This window comes from Panthera pardus, unplaced genomic scaffold (assembly GCF_024362965.1).
Source record: "Panthera pardus isolate Hobbes unplaced genomic scaffold, ASM2436296v1 HiC_scaffold_26, whole genome shotgun sequence".
Lineage (NCBI taxonomy): Eukaryota > Metazoa > Chordata > Mammalia > Carnivora > Felidae > Panthera > Panthera pardus.
In genome coordinates, this window is record NW_026526832.1 from 6,619,164 (window position 1) to 6,633,378 (window position 14,215).

Here is a 14,215-nt window from a genome sequence, read left to right on the forward strand (position 1 = left end):
AGTAAGATAGACAATTCTGAAGTGCTGAAGCCTGGATCTGGGAACAATGTGGGAACTGGTACTAATAAGTGGCTATTAAAATCATGAAGGTAGATGAGTGCTGATGTCACCTCCTGCAAGGAACCTTCAACTCCGGTTTGAGTTAATTAAGTATTTATCCTAGGTGCTCCCACAGCACCCTGAATTTACCTTTTTAATACGAATTACCTATGATTTTGTAATACTGACCTATCTGTCTTCTCAGTTTACCTGAGGTCCTTTGGGGGCAAAGTCCGTGTTTTTTATTTCTTTAATCTCCACCACCTAAAACAGTGCCTCGTTCACTGAAAAGATGAAGGAAACAGACACTGTCAATACAGTAAATGGTGTGGAGTAATATTAATTATCAAGTGCTTGCCAGGTGCTAGGCATTGTCCTAGGTACTTTATAAGTGGTATATCCTTTAACCTTACCCATAATCCTGAAAGGGATTTATTATTATCATCCCAATTTTACTGAAGAAGAAATTGGAGAGATTATTAACATGCTCAAGGTTCTATTGCGGTAAGCAGTGAAATCAACATTTGAGTCCAGGCAGAAGGAGTAGTTAAGTAAGGAGAAAGAAATAATTCTGCCAAACGTAGAGTGACATTTTAAGCAGTGCCAGGATAACACACAGAAACTTACCAGAGGGAGTAGGGGGAAAGGAAATTCTAAGCAGACAATAGTACTAAATCATCAAGGACCCCAGATACTAATGTAAACAGCAAGAGGGGCGCCTGGGTGTCTCAGTAGGTTAAGCATCCAACCTCAGCTTAGGTCATGATCTCACAGTTTGTGGGTTCAAGCCCCACATCAGGTTCTCTGCTATCAGTACAGAGCCTGCTTCAGATCCTCTGTTCCCCTCTCTCTGCCCTTCCACTGCTAGTGTTTTCTCTCACAAAAACAAATAAACATTAAAAATAATATAAATGGGGCGCCTGGGTGGCGCAGTCGGTTAAGCGTCCGACTTCAGCCAGGTCACGATCTCGCGGTCCGTGAGTTCGAGCCCCGCGTCAGGCTCTGGGCTGATGGCTCGGAGCCTGGAGCCTGTTTCCGATTCTGTGTCTCCCTCTCTCTCTGCCCCTCCCCAGTTCATGCTCTGTCTCTCTCTGTCCCAAAAATAAAATAAAAAACGTTGAAAAAAAAAATTTAAAAATAATATAAATAAATAAATAGCAAGAAAAGGCCAAAAGAAGGTTTTCATGGTCGCCTTTAATCCTACAGTTTAATTTGAAATAGCTCTTGGTACTGGGAATCCTTAGCATTTGGATGAAAGAGTGAATCATCTCCCAAGGTAGAGGCAATGCATTAAGTAAAGCAGAGGCAGGAAACAAAAAGGAACTGTGGGTGAATGCTTGTTTTTCAGTTGAGAAGTCTAAAGTGTATTCTTTGAAATTCAGAATATTAGGAACTTAACTGGAAGAATGGAACATAAAAATGATTATTGAAGTTACACAGATCCATGACTGGAATGCACCATTAGTGCTGTGTGTGTGTGCATATATGTATATATGTGTATGCACACACACACATCCCTCTCCTCTATAGCTTAGACATTATAAAGTCTGAGCCGTGATCTCAAAGATTAGCCTACAGGACTGGAAGCAGCAAGAACCTCTCCTTTTTTACAAAAGTATAAGTAGTTCTATTTCTGAGCAGGAACCTGGCTGAAATAGAAATTTAGGCTAAAAGTCTATAAACCAGGAAGGTATTTAGTTTTAATTAGAGTAGAAACCATCATTAATGCCAGCTGAAGGCCAACAATAATTTTTATACTTTATGATGACATAAGAATACTAACCATATGTTTTATATTCCTTGATGACAGACCCAAGCATAGGACCTTTCTGATAACTTAGCCTGACAGTTCCTAAATACTAATGACTATACTATACTCTAGACTCACACAGTAAAGTTATCACTAGAAACTGTTCCATATTCAAAATCACAAAATCTAAAATCCTGGCTACCCTAATCCCTAATATTCTCTTAATCTTGGATCTATCCCAATCCCCCTCTCTAAACCAGTTTTTTTTTTTTTTAACCACAACTTCCTGCTTCTAAAACTTTCTATTCTCCACATTCAATTTAACAAGTACTTACTGAGTCATCCCAAGGCTAGCTGTTAGTAACAAACTGTCCCTGCCTTCAAATAGATTATAATCTAGCAGGAACATCAAATATACGTACCAAAACAGACTTTTAAAACTTTTTAAATGATTCCAAGAAGAGACAAAGAAATGGCAATATTGTCAGGAAATAGTTTGAACCTTAAAAGATGGAAAAATATGGCGGGCACCTGGATGGCTCAGTTGGTTGTGTCCGACTATTGATTTCAACTCAAGTCATGATTTCTCCGTACGTGGAACTGAGCCCTTTGTGGGGCTCTGCGCTGACAGTGCAGAGCCTGTTTTGGATTCTCTCTCAAAATAAATAAATATTTAAAAAAAAAAAAAAAAAGATGGGAAAATTTTTGATCAGAAGAAGGATAAAGATGGCCCATGGAGGAAGAACTCTAGCTGACACTCAAAATTTTTTATTTATCTCAGATTCTCTATCATATGCCCCACAGCTCCAACTGCAGACCTCTTCCACTCTCTTTATATTTTCAAGCTCCTTTCCTTTTGTCTCACAGGAAGGTGTACTTCAGTCCTTTCAACTCCTAATGGCCACTAGTTTTTTGAAAGTATATTTTGAGGTGAAATGACCAAAGATAGATTTGACTTTCATATAGAAATGGAACTCTAGATTTCGGGAAACGGTAATTGTTGCCTGGTCTGAGGCAATATCCACTCATATACTTCTATATGCAAAGTGCATCTTAGAAGTCTTTGATCTGTTGTCAAATAATAAAACACTTCCATCTCCTACCACAATCACCAGTCACTTTGGCCCAAGGGCCCACCAAGGAAATTTACTTTCCAACTAGATTAGTATAATTTACTTATCAACATCATTTACAGCAAACTTATGACAATTTCTGTCTTTTCCCAAATGTTATCTGGAGTAAGAGGCAATGATACAGACCTGTGCCTGTACGTTATCCCAGTTTCTACACAATTAGGATTGTTTTTTTTTAAGAAAACAGATACTCTTTACATTTCAATTTTGCCTCTGGGCTCTCTCATTTCTCAAATGTCATCTGCAATGCTTGATACTTTTGGTTTACCAGCAGTTTCCTGGTGTAAAATGACTGATTCTCATCTTCAGATAAATTTGACTCCTTTGCTTATATACCATTGTATACTAACAGCTTGTCTTCACATAATGCCACTGGACTGTATTCTCAAATTACATTCATTTGGTCACCCTGAGAGGTCTTAATGGGTTTCCCAGGCACCAGCTGTGACATAATTTGTCTTCCTGGCAGCTAATCTTGCCAAAGTGTTCCCTGGGCCTTCCCGTTTGTTCCAAAATACAGGTAATTTTTTTTTTCCTTTTGGCAGGAACTCCGTTACAACTGCTACATATATTATGAACGTATGCCGTCAAAAGGAAAAAATTCTCCAACAGAAGAGAAGGTATATGAGAAACTTAAATGACTGGCTACCTTAAAAACTACTGGGAGGTGGAGGGGACGCCTGGGTGGCTCAGTCAGTTAAGCGTCAGACTTTGGCTCAGGTCATGATCTCTTGGTTTGTGAGTTTGAGCCCCGCATCAGGCTCTGTGCTCACAGCTTAGAGCTTGGCGCCTGCTTCATATTCTGTGTCTCCCCATCTCCTGGCCCCTCCCATGCTCATGTTCTGTCTCTGTCTCTCAATAATAAATAAATGTTAAAAAAAAAATTAAAAGAAAAAAAAAACTACTGGGAAAATTTCTACCTTAGTTAAGTGTCGAGCATAATATACTGGAGAAAAAAATGGGGCTTAGCTTTTAATACCGCTGGCACATGAGAAGGAATAAACTAACAGAAGAGTACTAAAAATACTGAAATGACTAGTTAGGTGTGCTTCTGACTTAGACATCTACTGAATGGTAATATTACTACAAAGTGACACAGTAGAATGTCATTAAACCAGCAGCATACACAACATTTAGTTTTAGTCACACCTAAAGCTATGTCCCCCCCCCCCCCATATCACCACCATCTAGCAAAATTAGTTGAATTTATCAATAAGGAAGTTAGCTTATGCTTTTAACCACAGTTTCATAAAGAGCTTTCACACTTATTTATCCAACAGGGGGTTAGCCTTACTTCTAAAGAAAAATCCTCTAAAAAAGTGTAGCTATCTAAGCAAATGATAGTGAGTATTCTCCTATCAGTAATTTATGTGAAAGTGAATACAATAAATTCTAATTTCACAGAGGACTAAAAAAAAAATTCACATAGAAGATAAAATTTTCCACAGTATCAGAAATTACTTTTTCAATAAAGAAAAAATATACAAGGGGCCCCTGGGTGGTTCAGTGGGTTAAGTGTCGGACTTCAGCTCAGGTCATGATCTCATGGTTCGTTGAGTTCGAGCCCCACGTCAGGTCCACGCTGACATCTCAGAGCCTAGAACCTGCTTTGTATTCTGTGTTTCCCTCTCTCTGTCCCTCCCCTCCTCGGGCTCTGTCTCTCTCTCTCTCAAAAATAAACAAACATTAAAAAGAAATTAAAAATATATACAAAATTCCCACAAAATAATTTTATTTTTTAAAAAGAGCATTTTATGAAAAACGTCATTTATTATAAAATACTTTGTTTAAAATGATCATTACAAATATTCATAATATAAATCCTGTTTAATATCAAAACTGACAGTTGATCTTTATTAGGCTATATACAAACGTCAATAGTGAAGAATCACCTAATATTTTCCCAATAATTCCCATTGTATATTATAAACTCCACGATACAGCTGTTTAGAATTTCCAATAATAAATTTAAAACCTTTAAATACATATTTCTCTAAGTATCAATATTGGCAAACAAAAATTAGTCAAGCAAATTTTTCCACTAAAAGGAACCAGAGTAATTCTTAACAATGAATTATGCTCATCTCTAAAATAATATCTCCCCAAATTGTTATATAATCAACTCCCCCTTTAATCTCTTTTATAGACAGCATTTCAAAGCCTGCATCTAACTAAGTAACTTAAAGAATAATCACTAGTAGGCTACGTGGGTGGCTCAGGTGGTTGAGTGCTGACTTCAGTTCAGGTCATGATCTCATGGCTCGTGGTTCGAGCCTTGCGTTGGGCTTTGTGCTGACAGCTCAGAGCCTGGAGCCTACTTTGGATTCTGTGTCTCCCTCTCTCTCTGCCCCTCCCCCATTCACACTCTGTATCTCTCTCTCAAAAATAAACATAAAAATTTTTTAAAAAGTCAAAAAAAAAGAAAAAAAGAATAATCACTAGTGGACCCCATTTCAGAATATAACCATGTTGGCACATTGTAAGAAGAGCAGTCATAGTAAGCTTATAAAGTACAATTAGTGGAAAGGAGCTCCCTATCTAATTAATAAGGTTATTAATAAGGATTAGGAGTTGATAGTATGTGAGGGAAAAAAAGTTCCAATGTAGCAGCTGCAGATGGCTCTGTAACTCCAGAACTAGGTTAAGTCGTCACTAAAGAGCCTTAAATAAATCTGATCCTAAATTCACTTCAGAGACAAAAGGAATTATGAGTAAGGACAACTAAACAAAGACTAGAAAGAGTAACTTACAGAAAGTATGTCCCTGGAGAATAGGAACTACAGTTATTTAATTTTATTTGTATTTTATGACATTGGAACAGGTAAGTATGAAGTAACTGATGCATCATACAAAATTTATCATTGTCTATCAAATTTTTAAAAAGCAGTCTTTAAATTTCTCTATAAATGGGTGCCTGGGTGGCTCAGTTGGTTGAGCGTCCGACTTCAGCTCAGGTCATGATCTCACACTCCGTGAGTCTGAGCCCGCGTCGGGCTCTGGGCTGACAGCTCAGAGCCTGGAGCCCACTTCAGATTCTGTGTCTCCCCCTCTCTCTGCCCCTCCCCTGCTCATGCTCTGTCTCTCTCTGTCTCAAAAATAAATTAAAAAAATTAAAAAAAAATTTTTTAATTTCTTTATAAATATTTTTTACTCAAATATCTTGGGAAATAAAAAAATCAGAAAAAAGTGTTTAAATTTTTCTCAACACAAAATTATAACGTACTGTTGTTTTAGCATAATAAAAAAATTCTCAATGTTTTTTAACTAGTATGACCTATTTAAAATAAGCTTTCTTTTTTAAAAAAATCTTTTTAACGTTTATTTATCTTTGAAAGAGAGAGCGAGTGAGCTGGAGAGGGGCAGAGCGAGGGAGACACAGAATCTGAAGCAGGCTCCAGGCTGTGAGCTGTCAGCACAGAGCACCTGGGGCTCAAACTCATGAACCATGAGATCATGACCTGAGCAGAAGTTAGACGTTAAACCGACTGAGCCATCCAGGTGCCCCTGAAATAAGCTTTCAAAAATATTGTGGATAATAACCAAACACTGTACCATTTTCTCTTTCAGAATTTAAAATATTTATACAGTCAGAAGCTGAGGTTACATGTCAATTATAAATGGTGTGTTCTTTCTCTACACCAAGTTCACCTTCCCTTTAAAGCCCACACACACTAACTGATCTGGCTCCTCATTCTACTCTAACAACTCCAGAATCCTCTTATTAAAATCAATTTATAACCAAATAAAGTTCTTCCTGGCTTGATTTTGGCAGTCCTCAAAGCTGGTTCTCAAAAAAATTTAAGGACTGCAATATAACATTATTAGCTAAAGTGGTTTCTATGAAAGCTTTTGCCAAACTTTCCAGTCCCTTATCCCTTGTCACTGACACATTTATCTTACTAACCACTAATGGAGCAGATCAACCCAGCCACCTGTCTAAGTCTCCACTATTAACTACCTAGGCCTAGAGTATTTGAAGGTGGGAAGTATAAGAATGGGAATCACATCGTGTGTGTATACACACACACACACACACACACACACACACACACACACACACACATATCACATCTTCTTTACCCATTCATTTATTAAAAATACAGCATAGGGAAGGGAATATAGTCATTAATACTGTAATAATGTAAGGTATGATAATGTATGGGAACTATCATGGAGAGCACTGACTAAACAGAATTGTTGAATCATGATACTGTACACTTGAAACTAATGTAACACTGTATGTTAACTATACACTTCAACAATAAAAATTAAAAATAACTTAAAAAAAAAAAGAATGGGAACCACACAATCAGAATGCACCACTTCAGTGTTTTCAAGGTGACTCAGCACTTCCTTTGTATGTCTATGGTCTCCTATTCTCTAGTCATTCCAATTACCCCTTTTTTCACCGGTAGGAACTGTCTTACCTTCTTAGAGAGCATCACTGTCTCCTGAGGAAAAGTGGTAAGGAATCGAAGTTCCAGCCCTGACAACTGTGAATATTTAGTGACCCCCACATAGTTTTAGCTCTTTTCAGTCTATTCCAGAAGAAGGAGTCTTCTAAGACCAATAGTTTCTTACCTGTGCTACAGTTCTTGTCCAAACTCTCAGGAAACCCGCCTCATCAATTCCCACCCCCTATTCATGTTGGCATTAATATCTTCCTCCATGCTGTCTTTTGTCCTCAACTTATCTTTATCCTCAAGTCTATAACATCTTAAACAATAAAAATTAAATTAAAGCTGACCTTCAATTTAACATCTTCCTCTAGTTACTACCATCTTTCTTCCCTCAGGCCTATTTTTTGAAGAGTGACTATAGTTGCTACTCCCAATTCCGCAATTCTCGTCAACTGTAATTTGATTTGCAATCCTATCACTCCACTACAATTGCTTGTGGAGGTTTCTAGTAACCTCATAAATGCCAAATCCAAGGGTCACCTCTCAGTCTTTGTTTTATTCAATCTCTTTGTAGCATCTGGCAACATGAATCACTTTTTCTTTGCTGAAATACTAGAGCTCCCAAGAGAACTATCCTGAGCCTCGTTCTCATTTTACATCCTCTTTCTATGGCTCCAACTATTATCCATAAGCTGAATACTCCCAAATTCTTCCTGCTAGCCAAGATTAACATGAACACTAGACCTATAATTCAGCTATCTATGTGTCTACCTCCACACCATATAACTTCAAACTCAACATTCAGAAACTGAATTCATAAATATCCTCACTTTGCCCATTGCCAAAATGGGGGATAGTTATGCCTATGTCCATCTACTCTATCAAAAAAAATCGTAAGATATATGAAATAATAGATTCAGTTGCTTAACATAAAAGAATTTAAAATTCTTTCTGGGTGGTTGGAGGAAGGGAAAGGCCACACAAGATCTGCTCCAAACTCAGAATAATAGCATTCTAATGACTGTTTCTCTCAACCTGTGAAAACCCTTAATATCTAGAAGTTAAAATTAACACGGTACTGGGGTTGGTAGTAAGTTTCAGAGCTTAAATTCTTCAGAACTTTTCTCACTAATGACCACAGAAGGCTTAGAATAAGGTTGTTTGAACTATGACTTTTATCATTTCTGTAATGGTAAGAGGACTGACTCAAAAAGTACATGGGTGCCTATCTACTATGTTCAAGATACAATGCTAATTAATTACTATGGGAGACACAAAAAGAAGATTCAATTCCTGCCCTCAGTAAATTTGTTATCTAGTTGGAAAATACTAAATTCACACAAATACTATGACATAAAAGCTGTATGTACAATCAGTGGTATTACAAAAATATTCCTACTTAAAATAATAAATAGTAAACTTTCAGAATTTCTTGGGAATAAAAAAAAAAAAAAGGCAATGTAACAAACTATAGTTACAGCTAATCCAAAAGACAAACTATAGTTTTATATTCTTGGTTTAATGTCACTGATAAAATACACAAGTTTTACACATTATTGCAAAGTAAGCTGCAAAAAGCAAGACTTTTCCTACTTTAATAAACAATTACCTTTACTTGGAACTGATTTTTTCACTGAGGCTACATGATCTTCGGAGATTGCAAGACGCCTCAAAACATCAGCCAAAGCTGCCTTTAGCACAGTGATTTCATCTTCTTGTTGTTGAACTCGTAACTCAAGAGCTGAGAGGCGATCTTGAACGTCGGAAGTACTTGCAGCAGAAATACTATCATCTATAAAATGAAGAAGATGGTTTTTTTTTTGTTTTTTGTTTTAAGCAAACTGTTCAAGAAAGAATCTAACAACAAATAAAGAGATCTATTCAGGGGTGCCTGGGTGGCTCAGACGGTTGAGCTTCTGACTCTTGATTTTGGCTTAGGTCGTGATCTCACAGTCATGGATACAAGCCCTGAATTGGGCTCTGTGCTGACAGCACGGAGCCTGCTTGGGATTCTCTCTCTCAAAATAAACAAACATTTAAAAAAACAAAAAAACAAAAAAGATTCTCCCTTTCCCCGTCTCTCCCCACCCTCCCACCTCTGCTCACACTCACTCTCATGCTCTTAAAAAAACAACAAACAAACAAAAAAAGGAACATAAAGAAGATCTATTCAGGTAAGTCTTTTAAAAGATGACAAAAATTGGGGGGAAAAAACAAACCCATCATTTTTACACAGATTAACTTCTGTAAATATTTTCCATGGCTATTTGAATGAATTAAAAATAGTAAAAGTTAATATATCTGACATAAAACTACAATTATGAAAATTTTCCCCATGATCAAATTTTCCCCATTATTATACTATAACCTTAACTAGTTTTTTCATCAAAATTTTCTCTAAATAGATCACTTTGGAGACTTCTGGAAACTTGCAAGATAGTCAACTATCCAAAGTATCCTTTAAATTATCACATCATTATCCTACTTCTCTATGAAAATAAAAAAGGAGTACAAATCACTTCACAGTTTTGCTTTATGTATAAGACTGCGAACCACTCACCTTCAGCATCAATGATCAGAAAGCACTCTTTATTTCTGTCTTTACTATACTCCCCAAATGCCACAAGATATTGCTATATAGTCTTGTTTTTTCTTACCCGATGTCCCAACTCTTGAAAAAGGAAGTGTGGTTTCTATAAAGCACACAGCTAATACTTATTTGTTAGGTATGTAACAACAACAAAAAGCCTAATTAAGTTTAACTATAACATAGCAATTACAAACTACTTCCAAAGCTATGTAACTTTAGAGCACACTGTTAACAGTTGGGTCAGTCAGAACCCAAACGTATAGAAAGATCAATAGCTGTTGGCTAATGCACTATAAGCACGAAAATTCAGATTCTTACAAGAAGTATGGTTTGGACCAGAGTTTTATAAACTGGGTCAGTTATTCACACAATAAAGGCGTAGTGTGCCATTTTTCTCCTACTGAGAGAATGTGTTATCCACCTTCCTAAAAAGACAATTTAACTCAAAGTCTGAGTTAAAACAATTCAGCACTTAAAAAGCAAGGCTATCACCACTTTGTTATGGAGCCGTAAACAATATTTATGTTTAAAATCACATATGCCAACAGACCTCTCAGGTATACATATGTACTCTCTTCTTTTTTTTTTTTTTAATTTTTTAAACGTTATTTTTGTGAAAGAGAGAGAGAGAGAGAGAGAGAGAGAGAGAGAGAGAGAGAGAGACAGCGCAAGAAGGAAGAAGGGGAGGGACAAAGAGAGAGGGAGACACAGAATCAGATGCAGGCTCCAGGCTCTAAGCTGTCCGCAGAGAGGCCGACATGGGGCTCGAACCCATGAACGGTGAGATCATAACTTGAGCCGAAGTCAGACGCTTAACGGACTAAACCACCCAGGCACCCCATACTCTCTTCTGCTTTTAGAGGTATTTCATGCACAATCTTTGAGAAGTACCAGTATAGAATGAAAATTTATCTTCAATTTAGACTTTAATAACGATTAGTTGTATAATCTTAGGCAAATTCTCTGAACCTCAATTTCTTCATCTTTAAACAGGTTATGAGGAAGGTGCCTAAACATGTTTGATATCCAACAAATGTTAGGATACAACAGAAAAGTACAATAGTTGTAATTTGAGTGCTTTGGGTGCATTTGTTACATAAAAGGAGTTCTGTCAAACTGAGATGCTTAAGAAAAGGACTAGTAAGAACAATTCAGTCTCTGACTTTAGAAATTTTAATATTTGAGGCCTCTTTCATTTCCACAGTGGCCCAGCTGAATTCTAGCTGACCCACACACTTCGTGCGTTCTATTATGTCACTATGATTTTTGTCTGCCCAGAATGCCTTCCTATTTTCCTTCTTCTGGTTGGAAGAAAAGCACCTCTTCTCTTTTGTGGAACTCTACCATTTTCTGAAGTCCCATTAGGGCTGTTAATCAATGATGCCTCATTCTCCCCTCTACCACCCTGAACTATTAATAGGTTAACCATACAAAATGGCCTTTCAAGTTGGTAAAAAATATTTACTGGCAATTTCATATGGTTTAATCTACTACTACTTACAGGAGTGGTTGTGAGATGTGGGCTAGGCCAAATGGAATCCTCCCAAGTTTCCCAGAGGCGGAGCTGTAGTCCATCCTTCTTCCTGCTTTGCTAACTAAGGACACAGACCTAAGGCCATTAGTGACAGAGAGTCTTAACTGCCCTGAGATGCAGTTCTAGTCTCTGAAATCCAGGACCTTCCATTCTCAGAGTTGCTCTAATATTCCTCCTAGCTAATTATATCTAATAAATTCCCTTTTTGCAAGCCATTTCTTGTAAGCCAAAGGTCCTGATGAAGACAGTAAATAATATGGATGTGCCATTCTACACTGTTCTCAATTTATAAAGGATGAGTTATATAATTAAACTGCAATCACAAACAACATATTTATGTGATTTTTATAAATACATAATCTTAATTATTTTAGGAAGGCAGCAGAGCCTGGTGGAAAGACTATCAGACTATAAGGTCAAGGTTATACAGCATTTTACTACTGACATGGTACTAGTTTTCATTTTTGTCAAGTCATTTAACTTTTCTAAACTTTTTTTTTCTTAGTGATTGAGGTTTTTATTATGTGAAACGTGAAATGAAGGGTGGTTCAGCTTGTAAAAATCCTACCATGACCTGCTAGATACTGTGATAAGACACAAGGACAATTTTTCAAAGGGCATAACAAATACAAGGTTAACTATTAACAATGTCCTGCGTTTATATTGTACCTTTCATATTATTACCTTATCCCCCTCCTCACACTATCTATATTTGATATTTGAGGAAATAGCTCAAGAAGTTAAATAGCCTTGCCCAAGGTCACCAAATCAGTCTTGATACCTGAGACTCAAACACAGGACTCTTGGCTCACAATTTAAGTGCCCCTTTAGTGTATTTCATGCTACATTCTTAACAATAATCACAGGAGGACCAAAAAAATGTATTTTTTCCCCCCACAAAGCTACTAAAGAGTTATAACTACTGAGTGACATAATCATGTTTTTGTTTGAAAAAGGTAATTTTGGGGGCGCCTGGGCGGCTCAGTCAGTTAAACATCCAACTCTTGATTTCCGCTCAGTTCATGATCTTGTGGTTTGTGAGTTTGAGCCCTGTGTCAGGCTCTGTACTGACAGCTCAGAGCCTGGAGCCTGCTTTGGATTCTGTGTCGTCCTCTCTCTCTGACCCTCCCCCATTCACACTTGGCGTCTCTCTCTCTCTCTCAGAAATAAACATTAAAAAAATTAAAAATACATAAATAAAACAAAGCTTCATATTTATATATGTATATATCGTACACATAGAAAAAAGTCTAGAGGGATACACATCAAACTGGTGACTGGGTTATTTCTGATTAGGAGAATGAGATTGGAAAGAGAGGAGTAAAAAGTAATTTTCGCTTTTCAGTGTAAGTATTTCTATATTACCTGAAATTCACCATAAAAATGTATAAAATGTTAATCTTTTTTTAAGTTTACTTATTTTGAGGCAGGAAGGGTTGTTGTCTTTAACACAGCCTCTTTTCTAGCCTTTGTAATCAATGAGTAAAAATTTGCATTAATTGCCTTATATTCTAGCATTTTTTAAATTTTTTTTTAACATTTATTTTTGAGACAGAGAGAGAGAGAGAGAGAGAGAGAGAGAGAGAGAGAGAGCGCACGCGCGAGCATAAAGGGGGGAGGGGCAGAGAGAGAGGGAGACACAGAATCGGAAGCAGGCTCCAGGCTCTGAGCCATCAGCCCAGAGCCCGACGCGGGGCTCGAACTCACGGACTGCGAGATCATGACCTGAGCTGAAGTTGGATGCTTAACTGACTGAGCCACCCAGGTGCCCCTTCTAGCATGTTTTTTAATAAAATTGGAACACTGTGCATGGCACGAACTTGCTTTAAGAAATCAAGCTCCAGAAGCAATGCATTTTAGCTTAAGATTAAGTAACATATAGGGGTGCCTGGGTGCCTCAGTCGGTTAAGCGTCTGACTCTCAATTTCAGCTCAGGTCATGATCTCAGTTTGAGACCCACATGGGGCTCTGTGCTGACAGCGCAGAGCCTGCTTGGGATTCTCTCTCTGCCCCACTTGCTTTCTCTCTCTCTCTCTCTCTCTCTCTCTCTCCCCCTCTCCCTCTCTCCTACCGTTTTATAGGTAAATAAACTAAGACTCTAGGTACTCAAGTGAATTCCTCTTGGTCAAACAGCAAACTGGGGTTAGAATTGCTCCCTGAGATGACTCTAAAAAATCCATCGCTCTTCTCTATTTTGAAAACTTTGCTCTTATTTTTTTCTCTCATGATCTAATGCACCACACTCTCTCTCCTTCACAAGACATATCTGTTCAGCAAATAGAATATATCTACTTTCTGGGAGCTTTTTACACCTCCTTTTCCTAATGTAAGTATACATTAGCTCCTTTTCCTTATACAATAAGCTCTCATTTCTTTGCTCCTTTTCAAGATAGTTTCTAGCCTTAAAAGTTACTACAAATGAATCCTCAAGGGTTGTTAAACTCATTGGGGGGGAAGGGTTGAGGGAGGTGAATGGAGAGAGAATGGAGGTCCATAAACCTCTTATCTATCAGTCTACTCTTATTTGTTGGCATAAGTCTCTTTTATTAGTGGTGTAAGCAAATTTATATGTAACTAGTAGACTTCAATATTCAATATTATAGTGTTAAAACTACAATGATAGCTGTTCATTATGCTTTTACTACAATGAATCAGTTAATTTGGCTTCTGAGTTATTCAGAAATACATTACCTTTGCAGAGATAAACATATTCTATTCTAAATATCCAAAAGTTGGCAATCCAGCAACACATCAGAATGAGACATGCCT

General features: G+C 37.4%; 1 protein-coding gene across 9 annotated transcripts in view; it reads right to left on the bottom strand.

The window, feature by feature from the left end:
* The window catches only part of EML4 (EMAP like 4), a 159,442-nt gene that overhangs the window by 81,010 nt on the left and 64,217 nt on the right, over window positions 1-14,215 (bottom strand). For 8 of the 9 annotated variants that reach the window (XM_019446369.2, XM_019446383.2, XM_019446393.2 and 5 more), the window contains exon 2: window positions 8,932-9,114. In XM_019446369.2, the coding sequence (XP_019301914.1) occupies window positions 8,932-9,114 (183 nt within the window). Of the gene's footprint in view, window positions 1-249; window positions 324-8,931; window positions 9,115-14,215 lie in introns of those variants that run through there. The other variant, XM_019446409.2, reaches the window with a different exon arrangement.